Source organism: Leuresthes tenuis, unplaced genomic scaffold (assembly GCF_036924035.1).
Source record: "Leuresthes tenuis unplaced genomic scaffold, fLeuTen1.0.hap1 SCAF_14, whole genome shotgun sequence".
Classification (NCBI taxonomy): Eukaryota; Metazoa; Chordata; class Actinopteri; order Atheriniformes; family Atherinopsidae; genus Leuresthes; species Leuresthes tenuis.
This window is the reverse complement of record NW_027325368.1, coordinates 7,606,596-7,630,882: the sequence shown is the minus strand read 5'-3', so window position 1 is coordinate 7,630,882 and position 24,287 is coordinate 7,606,596. Positions and strand designations below refer to the sequence as shown.

Sequence of the window (24,287 nt, the reverse complement as noted above, 5' to 3'; positions counted from 1 at the left end):
CTTTTTTTTTTTAATTTTGTAGAAAAAATGTGGCAGGCAGACTGCAATGAATGCATGCTTAACACCCAAGCACAGTTTAACATCACATGTAACTGCATGTAAATGCAAAGCTGCTCATAAAATGTGCACGCAATCATGATCTATCTTCACTAAATTGTACAGCAGTAGAAATGTTTGTAGTATGTAATCCGCAATCTAATTAATTAAAGGCATTATTTTTGTGTATGGGCATGGTATTGCTTAATGTGCTGGCTGATGGGTCAACTGAATGCTGTACTCCCAAGTTTCTGCATTTAAGTGAGATCTATCCTTACTTTTGCTGGCTGACACTATTAAAACTTGACGAAAATATAATGAACACTGCCCCCTTGATTTTGTTACCGTTACCTGATTTGGAGTATGAACAAGGAGAAATAAGAGGAGAGAAGTCGATTATACTGTGTGCTGTCTGTGACTTAAAAAGTGTTTATAAACGGTCATAAATAAGACAAGGTGACATCGAGGGTGTTTGACCAACAGCACTGTTGGCAAGGGCAAAAATGTACAGGATAGTGTTGCATTTTGACGAGAGCGGCTGAGTCGGCTCACACACCCCGACTAGTTGACTGGATTGAAAACATGGCTGCGGCCGAACGTGAAGCAAATTTACGGAAGTGAGGTATGTCTAATTCTTGAGCTTCAAAAGCTGTTTTGAAGTGTACCTCCAGTTAGTTGCTTGTAGTAGAACAAATGCAAAAACTTGAATTTATTAGTCCACCAGAAATGCGTATGACCGTAATTGTTGGCTGCACACCAATACATCGGCAAAGTTATGCGCGGAACAATCAGCTAGCTTGGCTAGCTAATATGAGGCTGCTGCAGCTAGCCGTTGCTGCTAACTGGTTTACAACTGTCGTTAGGCTGCTAACCATGCTACTTCTGTCTGAACGCAGCAGCTGAAACATAAACCTCGGCGAAACACATTGTTAGTTGTAATTCCCTGCACCCAGATTTTGTGGTATTGTTGTAGCTAACATTTCTTTCAGCTGTTGAGTTAACTAGCATGTGACCGAAACTAGTAATGTTGATAGAGGGGGACTCATTAAATCGACACGATTCGCCTTGGCACGATGCAGTTTACAGAAAAACTAGCCGAGAAGAACTAGCTAAGGTAACATTAGCCAACTCAGCTAACTAGTCGATCACAACAGAAAAAAAGAAAAAAGAAGATGAGATTGCAGAGTATTTGTCAGTTGAGTGCCGTGGGGGATGTCTAAGGTAATATTTCATTTAACTTTTGCAACAGTGTGTGATTTGACTCTGAAACGTTAATGTTTGATATATAGCTTCTAGTGAGAGCTAACGGTTATTTAGTTTGCTAGGGTTAGCCCGCTAAACGGCATGCTAGTTCAACTAAGGTTTGCTGAGAAGTTGGACCGTGCTAACGTTTAGCTGTGTCGCCAGCTCCGTGGACCAGTCGAGTGGTCTTGCCCAACGCGAGACTGAAGTTTAAATTTGTCGAGTTCACATGCTTCACACTAGTGTTAACCGGCTGCACGTGTCACTGCACCTCTGTCTAGTCTCGCTAGTTTCAACAGCATCCTCGTGCCTCCAACTTTGTGGCATAGAGCTCGCGGTATATGATTACCCGGGATGTTGGGATTTGAGCGATTCTCATCGGTATGTATGCCAGCACAACTTCGCGGATTTTTTGTTGCCAGTAGGCCGTATTGAAGTGTTGGAACTTTAGATCAGCGTAGAGCTGAGCATCACAGCACCGCTACAGAACTGCACAAAGCTTATTTCATTATCACGTTTCTCTCCCCAAACTCAGCTGGTTTGTCAATAATAGCCTTCCCACTTTACTTTTAATGTGCGTGTCTCTGTGCGTATGTGGACTTTTAAGGCATACTATCCAACTAAAACAGTGCAACGTGAATATTTACAAAGTGGCCCTCATTTAGACCAGATCTGTCATAACTGTAATGCAGGAAAATCAACACGTGCTACCATAACTTGACAGCCAAACAAGCGCTTTAGAGAGGAACAGGAAGTGGGTTGATTACAGTTGCACATGGGTCCCTGTCTAAGAGATAAGCTAATCTTTGAGCTTTAAACTTGTATTTGAACTGAACACTTCTTTGAGTTGGATTATTATTATTATTGTTCCAACCTTGCAATTATTAATGGTAATACAAATGCAACTGTGGTTTTTGGCTTTTCAGGATGTGGCTCCAAACCTTTTGTCTTCTTCTAACTCCTTGTTAGACCTTGGGGCCTTGGTGCTCATATTAGTTATGGGTTAGGATGTTAATGCCTCTTTCAGATTTGTTGTTTATTTGGATCATTGTAGCGGCCACCGAAAATCATTTGCATCTTTAATATTTTACATCTTTACATTCTCTCTCCTGAAAGTATCAACTCCTTCAACCTCTTATTCAGATTTTCAATGACTGGCCTAAGGTGTGTGTGTGTATATTTTAATGTTAACACTGTTTATACTTTCCGGTAACTAATGTGGCGATAAGTAGTGCAGCTCCAAGGATCCTTTCTGTTTAACAATTACTCCTCCGGAAAAAAAGGTACCTACTTAGCAACAGCGTGGACTGTGAAATATGAAAGCCACTTGTGCTCTTTATTTTATGGCATTCCAGCCATTTCACCTCTGTCAGGCATGTTTGACATTGGTTGGAGCCTCGGGTTAGGATGAGCGGTCAGATTTACAACGCAGTGATGGCTTGGTTTGCACTGTTGTTATGTTGGGTACATAACTTAGAGCAGCTTTTCAACAGACAACTAATTGCAGCGTCAGAAGGATTGATTGATTAATTATTGAGGCCATGTCAGTTGTTAATTATGAGGACAAGGAAGCGTAACCTTAATTATTTTTGATGTAGTGATTAGTTTCCTACTTTTCTGGAGCAGGTGGTATGAACTGGCTGAATTTGTTGCCTGGGATTGAGTGCCAGGATGAGTGCTCTGCCTGAAAAATCTGCCCCCTTCTCCCCTCCTTTCTGCTTTTCTTTATCAGTTTCTTTTTTCTTTTTTCATGTATGCATGGAGAAATCACATTAGCTTTCTCAGCTGGAGTCTTCAGTGGAGTGTGAGTAATATGTGCATATGGTATTGCTTGTTCCAGGTCACTGTTGAATTTGCTCCTTGCAGAAAAATGATCAAAATAGTATTTGTAACAAAGATAGCCTCTGGCTTTGATGTTGCTGTGCTAGTAAACTGCAGAATAAGAACAAGAGAGGGACTTCCCCAGCATAGGCAACAAAGAGCTTTTAAATGAGTTTTGACAGAGCTCGGCCCACAGATTGATGTACTTGGAATTAATGTAAATGAGCACCACAGCTGAAATGTCAGTTGATCCAATATTTCTCTTTCTTACAATGAAAAACTGTGTCTCGTCTTCTGGAGAAGGACATTCAGTGAGATAATCTTCCACTGAATGTCCCTTTAATATGGCCTTTACCGCATTACATTTCCATTGTCCTCTCTGTTGGATATATTAGTTGGACCTGATCTTGAGGATACCTCCGTGGCAACCTTCCTGTCTGTGTTTACTTGGAGTGCTCTGGAGTATTTATTGTGTCTAACCAGAGGATTTTCTCTATAATCTTAAAATTTCTTACTACTTTGATGGCTGCTTCACAGGTAGCTTGATTATCTTTTTGTTAAGATGGTGGCATACCTATTCTGTTTGTGGTTTCACTGTTTGAATTATTTGGAAGACTGAGCTATATTGGTTGTTTCCCTCCTCTCGACTCTGACTTCGAGATGGAGAAAGAAAGCTGATTAAACTAGATGCGCGTATGTGTCAGTGTATTTGCATTGATGAGTAACTCCGCTCTACTTATCCAGATTATCTTACTTCAGTTACAATCTCAGTGTTACCTGAGTAAGATCATTTTAAGGTGTTTATATTATGTAAAACTCAGATTTGATCACTCTTTAATCTGTGAAATATATTTATTAAGTATATGATGAAACTATTCTATTGATGTATAACTGACTGGTGGGATTTAGTTTTAATCAATGGTCCAGTTCGCACTACAAGGCAGGATATTTTAATTTTTTTTTTTTTTCCCCAGTTTATCTTCATTTGAGACTCAAAGGGACAGTTGCATTACTTTTTTTTTTTTTTTGCCTTGAATTGAGTCAGGATGTTTATTGCCATTACTTGTGTAAAATTTTTGTTCTTCTGGCTTTATAGTTTTTATATGCACTGAAATATTTAGCAGTCCATTGGCTTCCTGGCATACCTGTTGAAGAGATTAACAACCCTCAGTGTTCATTGTACAATAACGAAGCAAAGTCTGCAGTGTAGAAGAATTACAGTGTAGATTTTAGTCAGCTAGTGAAACACATTAGTTTTACTCAGCATAAGAAGTAATCCCTGCAGTGAGGAAATGAATATGCCCTTGCTGTAACAATATTCAGTAACTCATTGGAAGAGCTGGAGGAGGTGGCCAATGAGAGGAAAGGTCCGGGCAGCTCTGCTCAAACTGCTGCATCTGTAACCACAAAATAAATAAGTGGTTTACATGGTTTATATTTATTAAACAGACAATCTGTAGTTCTAAAAATCCAGAGCTTGTCGGCTTTGGGGGTAATTTTTTACGAGTTAAATGCTTGCTGGGCTGCAGACATAATTTCTTTTTTGGTTGCCAAGCGCAAACAGATGGGCTCCGAAGCTGTGTGCCATTTATTAAGAGTCTGCAGAGGCTGTGTGTTTGTTCATTTGGTTTAAATGGAAGATCTGACCTTACTTTTTACTGTTTTGTCTCAGATGATTCCCCACCTTTTTGAATGATTTTCTTTGTACAGACCTGGTAGAAGACATCTAGCTGTGCCTGTAGGCAGAAGGTGTTGCTTGACTGCAAAGATGGAGTAAATCAATAGTTCTCTGCTATTAGCTCAGAAACTAAGCAGTATTTAACAGTAGCGCTTTTGGGAACTCTAGTTTGAAATACCACATTTAGTTTTAGCATGGCTGACCACTGAAGCTAGTCAAGACTATTCCTGCAATACTAATTCTACAATTGAGAGAGTATTTTGGATGCTCACATTATTGTACTTGGCACACAGATACAAAATAATTTCACGCAACCAAAAAACTAGCAGGGTCAAAGTTATTAGCCCCCCCCCCCCCCCCGATGCTAATATTAAGTTGTGTATGTTTTTTGCTGGATAACAGCTTGCAGTTGTTTGTTGTAGTTTTCAACGAGCGATCCTGCCCATTCTTCTTTGGTGAATCTCTCAAGGTCCTCCTGGCTTGATAGTCTTCTGGCATGGACCTTGGTCTTCAGTTCACATGGTATCTAAAGTCAGGGCTTTGTGCAGGCCGGTCAGTAACGTTCACTTTCTGACAAAATCTTCACAAATCCTTCATAGGCAGTGAAGCATCCCCACAGCATAGTACTCCCACCACCGTGTTTCACTGTGGAGACACTTTTCTTTGGGTTGTACGCCTCTCCCTCTTTCTCCAAGCACAAGCAGTGTCTCAATGGCCAGAGCTCTAGTTTTGTCTCATCTGACCAAAGGATGTGCTTCCAGTGTGCATAATCTTTCTCCAGTTTTTCTTAGCATCTTCGGTCTGGCTTGAAGGCGTCTCTTCTGCAGAAGTGGAGTTTTTCTTGGTCTGTGACCTGGCAGTCCATTCCTGTGTCGGGTTCTCGTGATTGTCTTCTTTGAGACTACAATTCCCCACTAAGTCTTTCACTGGTGTCTTGGCAGTTGTTCTTGGGTCTTTATACACATCTCTCCCTAGTTTTCTTTCCACAGTCATTGGAATCTTTTGCTTCCTACCTCTGCCAGACTTGTTCTGAACTGTGTGGCTGTCTTTGAATTTCTTGAAGATACTTCTTACTCCAGATCTTGACACTTGGAAACACTGTGATAACTTTGTATATCCATCTCCTGCTTTGCGAGCATCAACCGTTCTTTTCATTACGTCTAAACTGATTTATTTTGTTTTTGGCATGATGCTTTCTCAAGCTTAAACCCTTGCTGAAGTTTTTAATACCGTGCGTAAATTGGAAGATAACTCTAATTTATAATTTGATTTTACAAGCTTTGAGCATGACAAAGTTAAAGCACATCATTGCAAAGCAGTGGTTTGTGCCATGGCTCAATAAAAAAAGTTATGTTTTCCAGGAGGCTAATAATGTTGACTCAGGTAGTTTGAGCTTTTTCCCCGAAATAATTCTGCTTTTGTGTGTAAATAGAAATACTTTATGCTTTCGAAAGAAAACTAGTATGTTTAGAAATGCTTTGTTTACAGTCCCTTGCGCTGTTACAAAAGCACTTGGGGATTTTTTTGACAAAAACTTTAAATTTCATAAGGGGGTTATAATTTTGTCCTCATCTGTATATGTTTGTGTGTGTTTTGCAGGTGCCCACATTCTGCTGCAGAGGAGAGAGCACCAAGATGAGGAGACTGTAGGCACCCACCGTAGTATGGCCGCGTCCCGTTCCTCGCGTGTCACAAGGTCATCAGTTGGGCTCAATGGATTGGATGAGAACTTTTGTGGTCGAACCCTCAGGAACCGCAGCATTGCCCAGCCAGAGGAGACTTCAGTGTCTCCGCTACCAAGGGCCCGCTCGCCCAAGAAGAAGCAGGAGTCGAAGCACGACGCCAGGCAGGAGTCGAGGCAGGAGTCGAAGCACGACGCCAGGCAGGAGTCGAGGCAGGAGTCGAAGCACGACGCCAGGCAGGAGTCGAGGCAGGAGTCGAAGCACGACGCCAAGCAGGACGCCAGGCAGGAGTCGAGGCAGGAGTCGAGGCAGGAGTCGAAGCACGACGCCAGGCAGGAGTCGAGGCAGGAGTCGAAGCACGACGCCAAGCAGGAGTCGAGGCAGGAGTCGAAGCACGACGCCAAGCAGGAGTCGAGGCAGGAGTCGAAGCAGGACGCCAGGCAGGAGTCGAGGCAGGAGTCGAAGGACGACGCCAGGCAGGAGTCGAAGCAGGAGTCGAAGCAGGAGTCGAAGCACGACGCCAAGCAGAAGTCGAGGCAGGAGTCGAAGCACGACGCCAAGCAGGAGTCGAGGCAGGAGTCGAAGCAGGACGCCAGGCAGGACGCCAGGCAGGAGTCGAGGCAGGAGTCGAAGCACGACGCCAAGCAGGACGCCAGGCAGGAGTCGAGGCAGGAGTCGAGGCAGGAGTCGAAGCAGGACGCCAAGCAGGACGCCAGGCAGGAGTCGAGGCAGGAGTCGAAGCACGACGCCAAGCAGGACGCCAGGCAGGAGTCGAGGCAGGAGTCGAAGCACGACGCCAAGCAGGACGCCAGGCAGGAGTCGAGGCAGGAGTCGAAGCACGACGCCAAGCAGGACGCCAGGCAGGAGTCGAAGCAGGACATTAAACAAGGCATTAGGCAGGAGTCAAAACAGGACTCTAGGCAAGAGTCAAAGCAAGATGTCGAACAGAACACAAATCAGGATGAGAAGCAGGACACTTGCTTGCAAAAAGGCCAGCAACAGGCCTTGTTGCAGGAAAACGTAACTGACACTAGTGCTTCTCCGGGTGAGGCTGATCAATGGACCAGTTCCAGGAAGCGGGGCGTGTCCTGCTTAGAAAAAGACATTAGTACCAAGAAGCCCGAGAACTGTGACACACAGAAAGAGCTGCAGGACACCTGTCCCCAAATCAAAAGGGCGAAACAGTGCTCCCGCTCCGAGGAGTCTCAGGGACAGGAGGAGGACCAGGGGCTTCTGAAACCTCAAAGTCCAGTCTCTGTCCCAGAGCCCAGTAAAGAGGACATTTGTGAAGAATTACTCAGCCAAAACTCAGCTAACGCAGCACCTGCCTCACCTGTTCTCAGTAAGCAGGAAGATGAGCTGATGGGGGCGGATGCAGAGGACGGTCGTGTGGAGTGTGATGGGGCAGTTTCACACCTTCATGTTCATAAGACCTCTAACGGACTCAAAGAAAATAAAGCAGAGGAATCTAGCACAGTCATTGAACAGCCCAGTGCAACTCTCACCTCTGCTGCTAACCTCCTGTCGCTGCCCAATGGCAGTCCGATGGGGGCTCCCTCATCCCCTGACCCCTGTGTGCCTTTTAGAAACTCTGTCCCTGGGCAGATGGAGGTCTCTGGCTCAGGGGAATCGTCTGTCTCCTCTGCAGTAACATTTGAGGGTGCTCCAGAGGATCCTGTTCCTGAGTTGGTAGTGGCAAAGGAGCAGGAAGTGGAGGAAATGGAGGTTGATGTAGTCGGTGACCCATTATGTCTGGCCCATGAAGAGCAGGTGACAGAAAGTGAGAGCGATGCTAATGGCCGGCCACCATCACCAGTACAGGAAGCGTCTGCCTCCACCTCCTCCATGAACATGAACTGTGGTTCAATCAAAAACAGCAACTCAGGAGAAACTACACCCCCACTAACAACACCCCCTTCCCCCACAGAGCCAGGTTGCAACCCTTCAATATCCAGCATGTCCCCTCCTTTTACAGAGCTCTATGAACACAGATACACCCTGCGGACTTCACCCAGGAGAGTTGCGTCTGGGGGGAAAGTGTCCTCCTCCAAACCCAACTCTCCTCTTACAGACAATGGTCCCTTGAGGGAAGAAGGGGAGGTGGAGGAGGACTGTTCCATGCTGGAGGAACCTCTTTGCTCGAACTCAGTTGGCCCCTCCAGTGAGGATCCGGTCTCTGTAAATCCCGATGACCGGGCAGGAGTTGAGGGCAGTGGCTTAATGCAAGACCAAGAGACTGAGAGCAACAAGGGTCTGACACCGAGCCAGGCAACAGCGGAGAAGGAGGAGGAGGACGAGGTGGAGGAGGAGGAGGAGGAGGAAGAAGACGAGCCAGACGTGTATTACTTTGAGTCGGACCACCTGGCCCTTAAACACAACAAAGAGTATGTGGGAGCTCCCCAGGGATTCTGCGTAATCTGTTGTTGCTGCAGCTCTCACACATGTTCCTCACTGTGATTTATTGCATTATTTCTGGTCTGTAGTTTTGAAAGAGCAAGAGGTGCAGCTGAAGCGACGAGGGCTTCCCGTATCTAAGAATATTCTGACGTTTTGAAAATGCCTCGAGTGTTTTTTTTTTAGCGTTGTCTTAATTAGGTCATTTACCCAGTAACGATTTCGGCTTTCTCAGTAGCCCCATGCGATATTATTGCACTTTTTTTTGTGTGTGTGTAAAATTTGCCGTGATGGTACAGCTTTCTGAACTATTAGAGCGTCCACGGGGAGTGCAGCCGTCCAGTGGCAGCTGGCTCAAACGATGAGGCCCAGGTAGCAGCAATCGCCCACACGCCTCCATTGGAGTCCCAGGGAGAGTGACGGGGAGGCTTAGCTGTGGGAGCCTTTAGGCCAATGACTGTCCACCCTGATAACATCCCGTTGATTTATCTGATTTAAAGCTTAGTACAATTGTTTTAATTTATCAATAATAAATATGTGTATTTATTTAACATTCAATACACTCGCATAGAATCATGAAAAATGAATAGAAACATTGCAGTTGTGGTGGTTAATTCAGCATCACCCAGCGTTTTACTTCTTAAAATGTAGTTGTGGTCACTCCTTAAAGGCTGATCAGTCAGAACACTGAAACTGCTGACGGGTAAGCTCGCATCTTGTTCTGATGCAATGTTCTATTGGGAAAACATGCATTTTGGCATTCACATGGATGTTACTTTGACACCTGCCACCCACTTGAGCATTTTTGCAGACCAATCACACCTCCCATATGTCAACAGCACTCCCCTTTCAGGACAGCTGTTAGTCCTGCAAAAACAAGCAAGGAAAGGCTCAAAGAGCACAACAGAGAGTGTTATGTGTTTACCACGCCTCCAAACTCTCCAGATACCGATCTGTGGGAAGCAAGGCCAATCCACAAAGACAACCCCCCCGTAATCCAAAGAGCTCAAAAGAGATCTAATGGTAACATCCTGGTAGCAGAAACTACCTGTAACACATTTGTAGAGATGCCGGGTTAACATTGAAGCTTATCTGGGTCTTTGCACCACCAACAATTTGACAGGATGGTTATTTACAGCAGTTATTTTTGGAATTTTCACAGCAGTTGAGATAGTATTCATGGGCTTCTATCTATAGCCTCTGTCTGATTGTTTCGGTTTGACATATTAAACAATTCTATTTCTCACTTGAATCTGCGGGTATTGTGTGAATTAACTGCTAATTGTCAGTCTCACAAAACCTGAGAAGATTATACTTTAAAATGACAGTGTTCATGCCTCCGTTATCTGTCGTCTGTAAGAAGAGTTGTATGAGAAATGAATTTCACAGCGCTGCCCTGTGTCTGTAGTTTTGTTGTTAGTTGTCATACAACATCTGGATGTTGATGCTGGTGGAAAGCTCCCTCGCTGCGTTCAGTCAGGCTCTGTGGCCGGTCAGCTGAGTTGTGATTCATCTTTACAGGCAGAGGGCTTGAGATTTTTCTCTTTTTTTTGTCTTTTCTGTGGCCTCGGAAAGATCTTCAGCTAAAGTCCCCTTGTCTTTGACACCACTTTTGGTAAATGTTTTAAATTTGGATAGAGGCTTTAGAGTAAGATTTCACTATTCTCATATTACAGGGTAATTTAATCAAGTTTCAACCGCATGCCAAGATTGGGTTGTGCTGAATAAGGAGAAGTTTGAAACATTCAATCAATGCAGCCAGGATCACTTTTAGGGAGGTGTGTTGAGACATTTTAGATAAATATACAGAATTGACACAGACTTGATGTATTTAAATTTAAAAATGTCTTGTATTTGTTGCTCTCCATCAGGTTTGTGTGTTTTTAAAATTCAAAAGCCAAAATATTTTATAGTTCCATTAATATATCGACACGAGTGTACAGGCCAGGTTTTCATTGGGGGGCATTGTTTGTTAGTAGGTGGCAACGGAACACCAGACTTGTCCCCAGACACTTGGGAAGAGTCCAGAGTAATGAGAAGCAGAGCCAAGTCCTCTTAATTTCCCCCAAACAGATTAATGGACAGAGGATGTGTTCATCTAAGGAAGCTATCTGCTTGTTGCTGCCTCTTGCAGGGATCATGAATTAAATCAGAATCACTCTGAAGAACTTGAAATGTACACGGTGTTTGTGCCACAAACTGCTGCTGTGTTGACCAGAGAGGCAAACTTGACTTTAAACACACTTCACTCATCCGAATGTTCTGCTCGTAGGAGTTTAAGCTGCTGGCAGCTGTTGAATAAATCGTGTCCTGTGCATTGATTTTCATTCATGTTGTGTTTGGAGAGATTGATCCACTCTGCTCCTGCGAGCACCTGCATTGGGTTATATCCTTTTAGGATGCTGTCGATTTCCATCCGCCCTTCTCAAACTGTACGGCCTCTGAGTCAGTATCGCACTTTGTCATTGGCAGCGTAGTTTGCAGTTCTGTTGCCCCAGAGATTGTGAGTGGAAAGGTCAGGCTTGTAGTGCTGAAGGCTGCTCAAGCGCTGCACCACGCAAGTGTTTGTCATGCAGTGGTTTTGAAATTTGCTGTGAAATCTGAGAGATGGTTACAGACCAGGCCTGTGTTGTGGTGCATTTGCTTTACCATAGTTTCAGCCAGCCACTCAGAAGAGTGACTAATAATGTGAGTGTTTGCAGGTTTAGGAAGATAAACAGTTTGCAGCAATCGCATAGGTAATTGGAGAGAAAGAGGTCATAACACTTGTAAACACAGTGCTTGCAGAATAAGTGGAAAATGGGTCATGTTTTGTGCAACTGTTTAGATTCTCAGCACCATTGTTGAATTATGCATGGGCTGTCATCTAAAAGTTTGATGCACTGCAGCATTGCATGTGTCAGGTTAAAAAATGAAAGCATTCCTGTCATTCTTCCCATGACTAACGTTGGGTCACTGTGCCAGTTACCAGAGACTGCTGCAGACCATCGGAGTGCTGGAGGCCCAGCGTACGCAGGCCATCCTGGACCTGGAGACGTTGGCATGTCATCAGAGAGAGGCACTCGCGGATCCCATCAGCTTTGCAGAGCAGCTGCAGAAACGGGTAACAAAAATGCAGACCTTTGCCTTTGATACACTGAAGCGTTGTAGTGCTCAACAAAGAAATGCTGATCTGGGTCAGTGATGACTGAGCAGGGTTATTAAGGCAAAAGGTTCAAAGCCTCAAACATCTATGGCCTAAAACATAAAAGGGAAGAGAAGTTTCATAATGTTGACCGGTTTGTTTTCTTTTGTGTTCACATTTTCTCTGGACTGAAGTTGAAGGAGGCCACATGCTCTCTGGTGAGATTTTGACCCTTGAATCTTGTGACTCTGGTTCAGGTGAATCTGGGCTTGCCGTGCCCCCAGCGTGTCGTTCAGCTCCCTGACATTGCTTGGGAGCAGTACACTTCAGGCCTTGGTGAATTCGAGAAGGAGTTCTGCGACAAGAAACGCAAAACCAGGCAGCTGAAACTGATCTTTGACAAAGGCATGTATGAATTCAGAATGGATTTGGTCTCTTTTGCCAAGTATTCCTTTTTTTAAATTTATTTATTTTTTGCACAAACAAAAAACACCAGTAAGACTTATTTTATTACTCGACAACAGGTTTGCCTCTTCGACCAAAAAGTCCCGTTGAGCCCAAGAAGGAAGGCGAATGCTCCACCATGTACTCCTCTCTACCCACGAGTGATGCCCCAGAGAACGGCAGGCAGACGCAGGTCTGTCTCAGCATCTTTATTTCAGTATTCTGTACGACGCGATCAGGCCACTGCTGTCATCACAACTGTAGCTGCCTCCCAGTATATCATTACGGCAGATGCAGAGGCAGCAGTTTCTAACTGTAGCTGATGAGTCACCAATCTCCAGCAAGTCGCCCCTCAAAATCATCAGGTTACCATGATTTTACACCTCCTCCAAACTCGTATCCCTCAGTTTTACTTCTCAGCACAGTTAAGTATTTAGAACATGTGAGCACAAAAGGTGGTATCTATGGAAACATGACTTGCAGGCCTCTTTCATCTCTCTGATTATGTTTAATTTTTTACTTCAGTTATGTGTGTGTGTGCGTCTTTTCTCTCAGTCGTAGCTACATCCAGGTTTCCCTCTTGCTTGATTATTTGAATTAGAAGGTGCAAAGCAGTTAACTCTGAGCAAACGCTTTATTATTTCCGTTGTTCTTTCTGTTCATATTGAGCCACCACAGACGATGCTGTCTGAATTCTAACAGGATTCTGTTTGTCAGTCAAAGGAGTTGCCGTTTTTTGTTCTGCATCCTCCCAGCGACACGTCTCCAGTCACATCTGACAGCCAGACTTTCTCTGTCAAAGCAACGGATTCAGATTGCCAGGCAGTTCATTTGTAAAGATCCTTTCAAATGGTGGCGTGCCCATTATTTTTGTCTTGTCAGTCTTTTAAACATGCCTGCTACTGTGTGCTCTTGACAGATGATCAGGGGGAGGATTTGTCACCCAAATAAGCCTGACACGTTCAACCAGCTGTGGACTGTGGAGGAACAGGTTGGTAGTTGCAGTAAGAGCAGGCTGATCCAAAGTGACACTGGAGTTACCATTAATCACTTACCAATTAATTAGTACACAGTCACATCAGCTTTAAAGGAATGTTTTTTTTAATATAGAACATATAGATTTTTTTTTTTTTCTGCCCAGTTAAAAAGTATTTCAGCTCATTTGTGGGGGCTGCTCCAGCTTCCCTGCCACTGACTGAACATAATAGAAGCAGAGAAAAGTGTGCTTGTGGTGGATGAGTATGACCACCAGGTGCTGGCTCGGTTCAGCCGGTTCAGGGCTGGTTCAACATTTGACCACAGAGCCATATCATCACGTCACTTTAACAGCTCTCCCACTACATTTTTAACTCCCTCTAATGTATTTCATCAGAGGCCTGCAGTGCAGGGAGATGGCTTTATCTGTACAGATCAGTGTTTCTTACTTTCCCTGCAAACTGATGTCTGGTAATATTAAAACATCAGAACATTTTGAGCTCATGTTATATCCATGCTAAAGCTCTTTATTTTAAACTCTCTTTGACAAACTAAATACTCCACTGTTTTCTTTTGAAGCATGGCGTTCAGACAGTTGTAGTTTCTCTCATCCCCTCACCCTCCACGACCCCCAACATAAGCAGTTCTTTACTCTGGACCAGCAAAGAGATGATGCCAGTGTTGCAGCATTTTCTTTCACGCCTTGATCCTGTGTTTTAAGGGTCAAAACAGAGGGAACTGGTTCTAGGTTAGGAACCACTTTGGTGCACTTTGACTGCACAGTACTGGCTCTGCCAGTATTTATAAAACCACATGAGCTTTTTATACGTTCTTATAGCTAATTGAGGCAGTTCCTCCTCTTTAATCTGAACTGCAGACCAAATGTAGGTGATGGAGCTCCTTTATGAGGCCCCTTATTTTAGCTCCTACTTATAACTTATAATAGCTTTACCAATATGAGTGAAACCATACGTGAAATAGCCATTTGCTGATTGGTCCAGATGATTTAAATGCACAGTGGTTGGTTAAACGTATTGAATGCAATGCTAAAGTCACCCATGTGGTCACCATATGAATAACGCTTCTCAAAACCTAACAAACAGGACTGGACCTGCAGTGCCCACCACAGCCCTAGCTTATTTGCAACAGATGAATTATGATGCCATTTATTTGTTTTTGGGGTTTAGTGAGAACGTTTGTTGCATTTTTCACCGGATGTTTTGTGTCTTTTGACAGAAAAAACTGGAACAGCTTCTTCTTAAGTTCCCCCCTGAAGAAGTCGAGTCCAGAAGATGGCAGAAGATTGCCGATGAGCTCGGCAATCGGACTGCCAAGCAGGTGACGATGGAAAAAGTGCATTCCTGTCAGAGCTGTTTCTATAAATGTTTTAGTTCAGAATACTTGGTTGCACATTCAAAAATAAGAAAGCAAGACATACTGACAGCTCATCTCGCAAAAGCAGCAGTTTTCAGAGCCTTCTGCCTTTACTAAGGAAACAAACTGGTACATTTCAAGAGTAAAAGCCATTCAGTGTTAAAAGGTAGACTGACTTGTATAATAACAGTGCCTCTTTACAAGTAGCGGGACGATACAAGTGCATGACCTCAATTACATCAAGCAGCTGTTTCTCAGTTCGAAATGATTAATGAAGCCGTTTTCCTCTTAAAACATTCCAGGTTGCCAGTCGAGTTCAGAAGTACTTCATCAAACTGACGAAAGCTGGCATCCCTGTGCCTGGAAGGACACCCAACCTGTGCATGTACACTAAGAAGGTATCATTCATCAAAATCCTTACCATACTGAGTCGCTAATCTTCTTCAGTTCATGAATATGGTTGTTAAAACTTGGCGTTTAACTCATTACTGTTGCATTAGCTTTGAGTGAAGCAGTCCTGTGGCGTCTGACTGAATTAACAAATTACAGATTCAAGTTTTTGTTACATTTTAGACAACTTTTCTGAAAAAGGGTTTTGTACATCCATTAGAATAATGTATAATGTGTTGTTTTCAATGACTGTTTTTGTTCGTTCTCCAGGCCTCAAGTAAGAGACAGCACCACCTTAATAAGCACCTGTACCGACCATCCACCTTCCTGACCTCCTATGAGCCTCCGGTCTACATGGACGAAGATGACGAGCGCTCGGCGTTTTACAACAGCGTGCAGGACCCTTCTGCTGATGATTCGGTCAGTCCGTATTCAGCTCTGATTTATCTGTTGTTGAAGATGATTTAGTAACGGATCCTGTTCCGTCTGACTCTCTCCTTTTGATGGGCTGCTGCTGCGAGATAAGACTTACAAGTAAAATCTGCATGATATGCTTTTCAGAGCTTATTTTATGAATGTTAGGGCTGCGAGACATTGGTGCAGCATTAACATTGTAATGCTGGCCTGTGTAGTACTTAAATTGCAGGGCAAATTAATTAAAATGAGTCGCTCCAGCTTAATTTTTCTCCATGATACAAATGGAAAACACCTCGTCTGTGTGATAAATGATTATTTACTCACTTTTAGGGCTCTTGGATAGGCCAAGAGTTTTTTTCCCAACATTATTAACTAAACACAGGGACTGCAGCTGGTGAGCGGTATGCAGCTCCTTCATGCTCTGTGAAATGAAAAAGAGAAAAAGCTGATAAGCAATTTTTGATTCCATAAATGAAGAACTATATGAGCGACAGTGAGCCTTTCATCAGCTGCAGAGAAACTAAGTTTCCCACCACGCAGCAGGAATGACTGGGCCCATCTTATTCCTATGTGCGTGTCTTCTCACACTGGTAGAGCAAATGTTACGTGTTTAAACAGATTATTTCACTGCACTAAAACAAGTTTATGCCTTTCTATTGCCAGTCACCCTGTGTTTTGTGTTTTGCTGCTGCCTACCTAAAACAGGTCTCTCTTGCAAATGAGACCCTGGGTCTCAATGAGATTTTACCTGTATAAATAAAGGTTAATAAAAAATGACAACCAGCAGCGATTGTTTTAGACTTTACCCTGCAGGCTGTGTTTGGATGGCAGTTTTCTGAGGCAACTTTCTGGGCTAATTGGACTAGTTTAATTTGTACCTGTACAACGGACATTAGCCCCACACAGGAGTGTTGGAAATATGCTCAGTAAGCATGTTTCTCTGTAAAGAAGAAGTGAGATTTGCCCTGAAAATTAGCACCTTCCCTTAGGTGTTGTGTTCCCATTGATGCGTTGCGGAGCTGACTTGGGAGCGGATGACAGTTAAACTCTTTCCCACAGCACTAAAAATAAACGGGTGTTAGTGGATTTATTTGATTCTTTTCAGCCATGAAAGAAAAAAGTGATTAATGATTGATAACTACATTATTTGTGGCTCTGTTTGCTCCTCCTCTTCTTCCTTGTCTTGTTAAAGAGAAATAGCCACAGCTTTGTCATGAGTTTTGGCCTTTATAGGATCCTGTGTAGCACTTAATGTCATTCTTTATCATTTTAAATAAATAACACTGAAAAAGAAAATATTGCGATATGGGATTATTCCAAAATGATGCAAGCTTTTAAATCCCTTTAACACAGCTGTGTTCCTACCAATGTGCTTTCATTCAGTCTGTTCCTAGTTTCCTGTTCTTAGCTCTGCTTGAACAGATGTTTAACCCGTGATCATTTTCACTTCAATCAGGACTGTTTTTACTGTTTAAAGTTGCTAAATAGGAGCAGGGAGTCTGGCTATCTTAATTTCTCTTAACATTTGAACTGCAGAACTACTGATGCTCGCCATTATCCGTGCACCGACATTTCTTCCCCTCCTTTTGATATCAGTAACCTTTAAATAAAACCAGTTTTCTGTGCCCTGCTGAGAACAGACTGCTGTCTCTTCAGCCTGCGAACAAAACTTCTGACTTTGCTTATGTGGAGTTAAGTCACAAAGGTGCTGCCAGCATGCACCATAATTTCTCACTTCACTAGGCTGTCCTTCATTTGGCTGTGCATGCAGGAAGGAATGAAGGTTTGCTCAGGGCAGCTGTGTCAGCAGCTTGCCAAGTGTGACTGATAGTTTCAGCAAAATAAAAAGTTGTACCTTGGCCCTATTTTCTTCTTCTACACAAGAAATTTGAGGTTTATATAAACCAGAATAACAAAGTGAAACACAGGGAAGTTTTCAGTTGTGTACTTGAAGCTGAAAGAACATCTATGCTTAATGCAACAGCCCAAACAGAAGGTAACCTTTGGCAGGTGTCTATGTTTGTGTTGGCCTGAAATGAAACTCATGCTCTTTACAGATTTTTCTGCAGTACAAATGCATCAAGAGAATATCCTCATCAGACTGGGTCGAGGTTATGTTGAGAGGATTTGTCTTTGCACGTCACCATGCCTGTCCGTCCTCCGCTGATTTCTCCTTTCTTTGTCTGCGTCTTCCTTCCTGCAAACCTAGGAAGAGGAGAGTGTCCCTGAGGAGTTGAGGAACTTACCGGAGTATAAAGAGCTTTTGGAGCTGAAGCGGCTGAAAAAACAGAAGCTGCAGGAGATCCAGGAGGATAATGCTGGGATGCGGCATTTAGGCTATAAGGTGAAACCTTTGCTCTCATCACATCTATACATACGTATGCTTTTAATGTCTGTGGAGTAAATGACTTCCTTGGTCAGATTTTAAGTTGGTTAGCAGAGACGAAGAGTGTTCCTGCTGAGTATGTAACGTGTTCACACTGTGCAACAATAAACCGTGCAGACATTAATGAAGAAAGATTCAAGAAAAGCAGAGGCAGCTGTTGAACACTTGAAAAAATACTGGCACGCTTTCAAACATCAAACTTTCACCTCATCAAACTTCATGACAGCAGTAATCCAGCTTCACACTTTCTCTGTTGTGCTCCTCCGTTCAGATCACGTCTCCGGTGTTGGAGAGTGTTGTGTGAAACTGCGTTGACACTGATCCAGTCTTGTGTTCTGCAGATGTTGCATGTGTTTGTGTTTTATTTTGTGCAGTGTGACGTGTGCGGGATGGAGCCCATACAGGGAGTGCGGTGGCACTGTCAGGATTGTCCGCCAGATAACTCGGTTGATTTCTGCTCCAACTGTTCTGACTGGTGAGAGTTAACGTGCATGTATGGAAATGATTATCAGTGTACTGATGGTGTTGCTGAATGGGATTTTTGTCATACAGTTGCCAGAATGATGGTCTGACAAAACGTCTATAACACACAGTTGTATTCTTCATGTTCTTATTGAACACCCTGAGAAATCACGAAGAAATGTAAAAGTATAACAATGATGTGTCCAGGAACATGAGACTCAAAGTGTGGCTTATAGAGGTGTCACTCCCTGAATATAAAAGACTGTTCTTCTCGACGCAGCGTGGTTGCTATGAATCACCAACAAAAGCTACTTTCACACTATCACCCACAAAGTATTTTTGTAATGTGGGCTTTCTTCTATCCACAACAACACACATTTTCTACAATTTGAGGACATTTCCGTCTGTTGATTCTCCCAACGCGCCATCCTGAAAGAGGGTAACACCCGTGTTCATGTTAATGATGTGAGTGGGAACTCTTTAAGGCACATCTCAGGTTTGCACCTCAACTATGAGACGCGCTGCCCTGGTTTTAAACCTGGTTTTGTTTCCTTTGAAAAGCAGCCGAGGACTTTTTAAATTTAATTTTTTTTTTTTTTTTATTTGGCTCGGTTGGCTAAAGGCTAAAGCTGTCAGATAAATGTTGCCATGGAAAAAGTAGCATATTCTCCAGCAATGTGCAAGTAGTAAATTGTAAGTATGAAGTATTAACTGTGGCTTTTAGCACAGACCTTTGCTACCTCAGACACCTGTGTGCCCTGCAGTCCTTGAGGATAATATCTGGGTAGCAGTCCATAACCTGAAGCTTGCCAAGTCCAGAAATATTGATGAACTGAGAACTTCTGTTGTAATGGTTCAAAATTTATTTTTGCCTCGCTCATCTTCCAGCTTGTTCAAGACGGAGACCCACAAGCCGAACCACCACCTGGAACCGGTGTACCAGGCAGACACCTTTCTGGACAGGGACTACTGCCTGCCACAGAGCACAGGCTACAACTACCTGGACCCAAACTACTTTCCAGCCAATAGATGACAGGGTCCCAGGCGCCCCTAGCTCCAGGCTCTCTCCACATATCCCACAGGCCACTCTGTGCATGGCTCCATCCTCCAAGTCCAAGATAACTGCTTAACCCGCCGCCAGGCAGGAAGGCCAGCAGGCAGGCAGACAGCCAGGGGCCTCAGAGCAGACCTCAGTGCTGCTGGTTGGGGGGCTGTTGGTAACTGACCTCCCTAACTTGAGCAAAGGGCGGCCATGTTGGTTCCTCAGAAAAAAAGGAGGCCCTGCTCCACCTTAGCCAGGTTATTCAATGGATCTGTGATTTGAAATGATACACTATTTTTAAAAAGAAACAAAAAGAAAACAGAAGGCACGCAACATTCCCGAGCTCTGTGACTCCAGGAGGGCTGTCCCTGTTTCCCCTCTTTTCCTCACCCCCCTTTCGCCTCCAGTTACCTCCCTGTGCTGCTTTGAAACTGGACAATTGATGATTATTCTGGTGAAGCACCGCCGAATGGAGACACGTGGACGGTCAAGTCGTCAGCTGAGATACGCATAGGTGGTTTGTATGTGTGTATATGGTCTAAGATGTTTTAGCTAGGTATCCATAGATCAAGTATTTATGCATCACGGGGTGCAGCGGGAGGAATTTAGCAGACACTGTTTATGGCTGCAGACTGCAGGAAGTTCTGCCATCCCTACCACTCACACAACGCTGCTCTCTACCCCATCACCTTTCAACTGCACACACACACACTTTCTTGTTTCCTTTCTCTTTGCTCTCTCCACTAAAACATGTCTGACAAGGAAGCACTACAGCACGGAGAGCAAGCTCTTTCTAAAGGCAGGCGAATGAAAACGTGGAAAAAAACACAAAGCTGTGTTTTTATTTTCCTTTTTTTTTTCTTTTTTTTTTTTCCTTTTCCCAATGTGTGCCGTTGTTGATCATGTTGAGTGTTCAAGTATATGGTGAAAAGTGAAAAGTAGCCACTGCTAGTTGCTGTGTGCCATTTAAAAAGAAAACAAAAAAGATCTTTCTTTCTTTCTTTCTTTTTTCATTGTTTTTGTAAGAGCGAAGGATCCTGAACCTGGCCACTTCCTCTCCCTTCCTGTGTGGCTCCATCGACCCCCTCTGTCCTACGTTATCGATCCTTTTATTATACCTCTAGATCTTTAATTTTGCAGCCCACTTTAAAAGGTCCATTTAAAAGATTGTATTTTTATTAATCTATTTAAAAACAGAAAGAATAATCGAGGTAGTGGCTGGTGCCTCCACAGTGGAACGACCCACACAATTTTATACACATAGATTTTGTTGTGCTTGAGTAGACAACATTTTGTATGGTTTTCGTCTCCTTCCCTCACCCCCTTTGCCCCGCTTCGATATCTGTGTATAACAGTCTGTTCTTATGTAAAAAAAAAAAAAAAAAGAAAAAAAATTTAAATAAATAATGTAAAAAAAAAAATGCTAGAGGAGAACTGTGGAAATAAAAGTATGTGAAAATAGTGTTTCTACATCTGAGTCTGTATTATTCCTTAAGGTTTAGATAATGTGTTGATAAAGAGAGATCACTCTGATCCAAACTATTTACGGACATTTTATTGGTGTAACGAGGGTTTAAAGTAGCTGAAAACATCACATTAAATTGTGGGCTTCACTAATTCACTGTAAGTGCACCTGAGTGATAGATTTTTCTTTTTTTAAACAAAAATGAAGTTTTACGCTTTTTTTTTCTTTAGTGTGAGTCAAATGATTAGGTGATTAAAACTTTTAAAAAAAACCCACCAGGGCTGTAAAATTCCTGCAGCTTTTGAACATTATGTTCATGCATTTGGCAGATGATCTTATCCAAAGCAACTCGCATTCATATCCCACATGAAGGGCATCAATCTGACCACTACACTATCCAGTTGGTCAGATCTTTCATCAAAGCTTGTGTTGGCTGAAGGGAAGTGGCAGTTAAAAGCTTCCAAAGAGGACTTCATCCCACCATCCTAACTTTGGGCAACTTGTAGTCGAGTTTGAGTGAACCACATGCACTTGTCGTGAGGATGCAGATTTTCTTTGTGGGAGGACTTCAGATATTTTGACGCAGAGAGAGATGCAGTTAAAGGTAACTTTCTTTCTGATGTAGAGTCCAGTTTGTGGATCTGCTTCAAAGTGGCTGTAGAAACCATCTTTTTGTGCATTCAAAGTGGGACGCCAACCTCTTGTTGCTTTCATTTTTTCTGCTTTTGTTGTTGCCATCTTTTTACCAGCAGATGGGGCTGTTGGATCAGCTGTGACCCGCATGCAACGCACCAAATAAACACACTTACAAATACACCGTTTAGCAAATGCACTGGCTTTATTGAATGTTAGATAAACAGACTCAAACAAGAACCTGTACAATGAGCTCGCAAACATACTAATGCAGCAATCCTAATACTCTTAATTTGCCACTGCTTATTATTCCAATGCACAAAAGGCAGTTTAAGCTAGACTGTAAGTCTCGCATGCTTGTTACAATAAAAAGCATGGTGCTGTGCATGAGAGCACGATCACACACTGACATTTCCACTTTCCAGCTCAGCTCCACTGGTGGAACATCCAGCATGCTCTCAGTCACAGCAGGGGATGCGGTTGTCTCTGTACAGTTATGAGCCTCAGTCTGGCAGCTGGCAGCATATATTGAGGTTGATGTGAGAGGGAAGTGGGGATAATGCAAGTGGGTGAAGCGAAATGTGACAACCAGGCACTGTGTCAGTGTGAGAAGCAGAGAGAGGTTTTAACCGATTGCAGGTGGGACATGCATACCACTGGAGTTCAATGAGCTGGTGCAGGTGGGAGTGGTCATGAGGTGATGGGAGAGAAAGAAAGGGTCTTCATAGATGGGCCTGCTGGACAGCACAACGTGGGGGTGTAAAGGGTAGGATCAGAAGGGGGAACAGGACTCCATCATCTGGCAGATCTGGACGAACACTTCATCTGGCGACCTCTCGGCATCAATCTGTAGACAGAGATGGACAGAAGTTTTTCAGAAGCCATCAGCATCCTCACACAGAGTCAGCAGAGACAGCAGTTTGCTGCAGCTGACAGCAGACTGATGACCTCAATACCTGCGGTGGCATTTAAAAACACACACACCTGATATGGCATTTAAACGTTCAAACAACAAATTTTTAAAGGAGTGGCTCACCTCCAAACAGAAAGTATATGATTTTCTACCTGTCCTCATGTGAAAGGAAACATCAGTGAGGTCAGTGAAACCCACAAAGAATCATATCCGACCTTTAAGACATCTTTCAGCAGCAATAACGTTCAAAAAGAGCCAACTCTGCTGTAGAGGTAATTAAAAATTCTTCTCTCTCTGTGTGTAATGAGCCCCTCTTTCATTGTCTGTCGGTGAAGTAAACCTGAGCCTGGAAATGTTGCAGCATTCAGCTCTAAAAAGTGAGACCAGTTCAGAGGAACCAATCATGAATTTCCTTTAATGACCAGCAGGGGGCGACTCATGCTAATGCACAAATATGTCCGATTGTATAAAAGTCTTTAGTCCTTTTCACATATCTGCAGGTGGAAAAAAGATGTCTGCATTCACCTGTCACTGTTCTTCTTTAGTAACTCACACATAACAGACATCGCAGCCCCTCATCAGAGTGTATCAAGCCACAGTCGCAGAATGAGTCAAGTGACGATAACGTAATTGGTTAGAGAGGTGCAGGCTTGACCTCATGCACAGGAAGCCTGTTTCACCACTGTTACGACCTCCTTTGCTCAGACTCTTTATCAGTGGCGGATTAACTACATCCCTCGGTTCTGCCTCTGTATTTTCACTAATTACATGGATGTACAATGAAGGTGCATCAGCCCAGGTTTGACAGTCATATGTGAAAAAAGAGCCCACTTCTAAACATTTTATATCTATAAAAAGATTATGGTGTCAGTCTTTAATCTCAGGTATTTTTCAACATAACAACACAAACACGTTCATTTTGTCCTGATCTCTTTTTTTGAGCCGTAGCTCAGGAGGAGGTTGGCGATTCGATTCCCGTCCTCTCCGGACCACACGTTGAAGTGTTATTTGGGAAGACACCGACCCTCACGTTGCATATTTATCAACGTGAGTCCTCATTAGCAGGACAGCATGAAAAAATAGATTTCTGCATGATAAGAAGAGATGAAAGGCCAGAGGGTGTGTCACTCTGAATTCTGCTGCTGAAATTAATTGTGGGAGGTCATTACGTCCTCTCATTTGGAAACGGATGCTCCCGCGTGTCCCCAGGTAAAAGAGACAAGAATGAAAGCGCTCCACCATTTTTTCTTACAATTTAGTACATTTGAGCTGCTTATATCACGGCTCCCATTTGAATGCCAACATGTAATTTAACTTAGTTAAATTTAACTTAGTTAAATGACATGTATGAGACTATTTGACCACTTTGCTGGTGTCATTAATGACCTGCTTTCACCTGTGGGCGTTTATCCATAATATACTTGAAATCAATCACCTGCCAGAGCCCTCAACGAAGCTCCAGGGATCAAACAGAAGTCTTTTCTCCTTTTATTTATTTATTTGGGCTCCGTCCTGAGATGTAAAGAATAAAAGGTTTGTAGTGGGACGCTGGGGACTTCAGGTAAGTTTCAGGTCCGTTTTTCACTTTCACAAACACAGTTTTACTGGTTGGTGTCACCACTGTGATGGTTTATGAAAGCAGCTTTGTAGATAGAATACAAATGAGATGTTAATTATATCTTAAATCCACTTAGAACAAAATGAGGAGGGCAATTTGTAAACAGCGACATAAATATGTGCCCTTCCTGCTCATCACTGCTGCATCTCTGTTTAATTATAGTAGCTGTAGCTATTTTGGTTATCAGTGAT

At 43.3% G+C, this 24,287-nt stretch overlaps 2 protein-coding genes across 7 annotated transcripts in view; one reads left to right on the top strand and one right to left on the bottom strand.

Annotated features, from left to right (window-relative positions):
- Nucleotides 1–437: 437 nt before the first annotated feature.
- On the top strand, nt 438–20,947 carry zzz3 (zinc finger, ZZ-type containing 3). 6 transcript variants are annotated; one of them, XM_072364567.1, is made up of 14 exons: nt 438–658; nt 6,377–6,599; nt 6,876–6,910; nt 7,103–8,843; nt 11,818–11,956; nt 12,235–12,382; nt 12,502–12,614; nt 13,341–13,412; nt 14,633–14,734; nt 15,073–15,168; nt 15,431–15,580; nt 17,787–17,921; nt 18,338–18,438; nt 19,314–20,946. In XM_072364567.1, exons 2-14 carry the CDS (start codon nt 6,442–6,444, stop codon nt 19,456–19,458), a joined length of 3,135 nt encoding a protein of 1,044 aa, XP_072220668.1. In that variant the 5' UTR covers nt 438–658; nt 6,377–6,441; the 3' UTR covers nt 19,459–20,946. The 6 variants fall into 6 exon arrangements, with proteins under 6 accessions (XP_072220668.1, XP_072220664.1, XP_072220669.1 ...); XM_072364563.1 differs by having other exon boundaries at nt 6,377–8,843; nt 19,314–20,947; XM_072364566.1 differs by lacking the exon at nt 438–658 and adding an exon at nt 898–964 and having other exon boundaries at nt 6,377–8,843; nt 19,314–20,947.
- Nucleotides 20,948–21,752: 805 nt separating this feature from the next.
- The window catches only part of ak5 (adenylate kinase 5), an 89,605-nt gene continuing 87,070 nt past the window's right edge, over nt 21,753–24,287 (bottom strand). The window contains exon 14 of the mRNA XM_072363976.1: nt 21,753–22,412. Within this exon, the coding sequence (XP_072220077.1) occupies nt 22,338–22,412 (75 nt within the window). The 3' untranslated portion in view covers nt 21,753–22,337. The remainder of the gene's footprint in view (nt 22,413–24,287) is intronic.

What these genes read in the sequence shown, in the direction of transcription:
- zzz3 (XM_072364563.1), top strand. Translation starts at nt 6,442, where the DNA reads ATGGCCGCGTCCCGTTCCTCGCGTGTCACAAGGTCATCAGTTGGGCTC. An exon ending in AGAACGGCAGGCAGACGCAG is followed by an intron (nt 12,615 to 13,340) that starts GTCTGTCTCAGC and finishes TGCTCTTGACAG; the next exon opens with ATGATCAGGGGGAGGATTTG. An exon ending in TGCTCCAACTGTTCTGACTG is followed by an intron (nt 18,439 to 19,313) that starts GTGAGAGTTAAC and finishes CTCATCTTCCAG; the next exon opens with CTTGTTCAAGACGGAGACCC.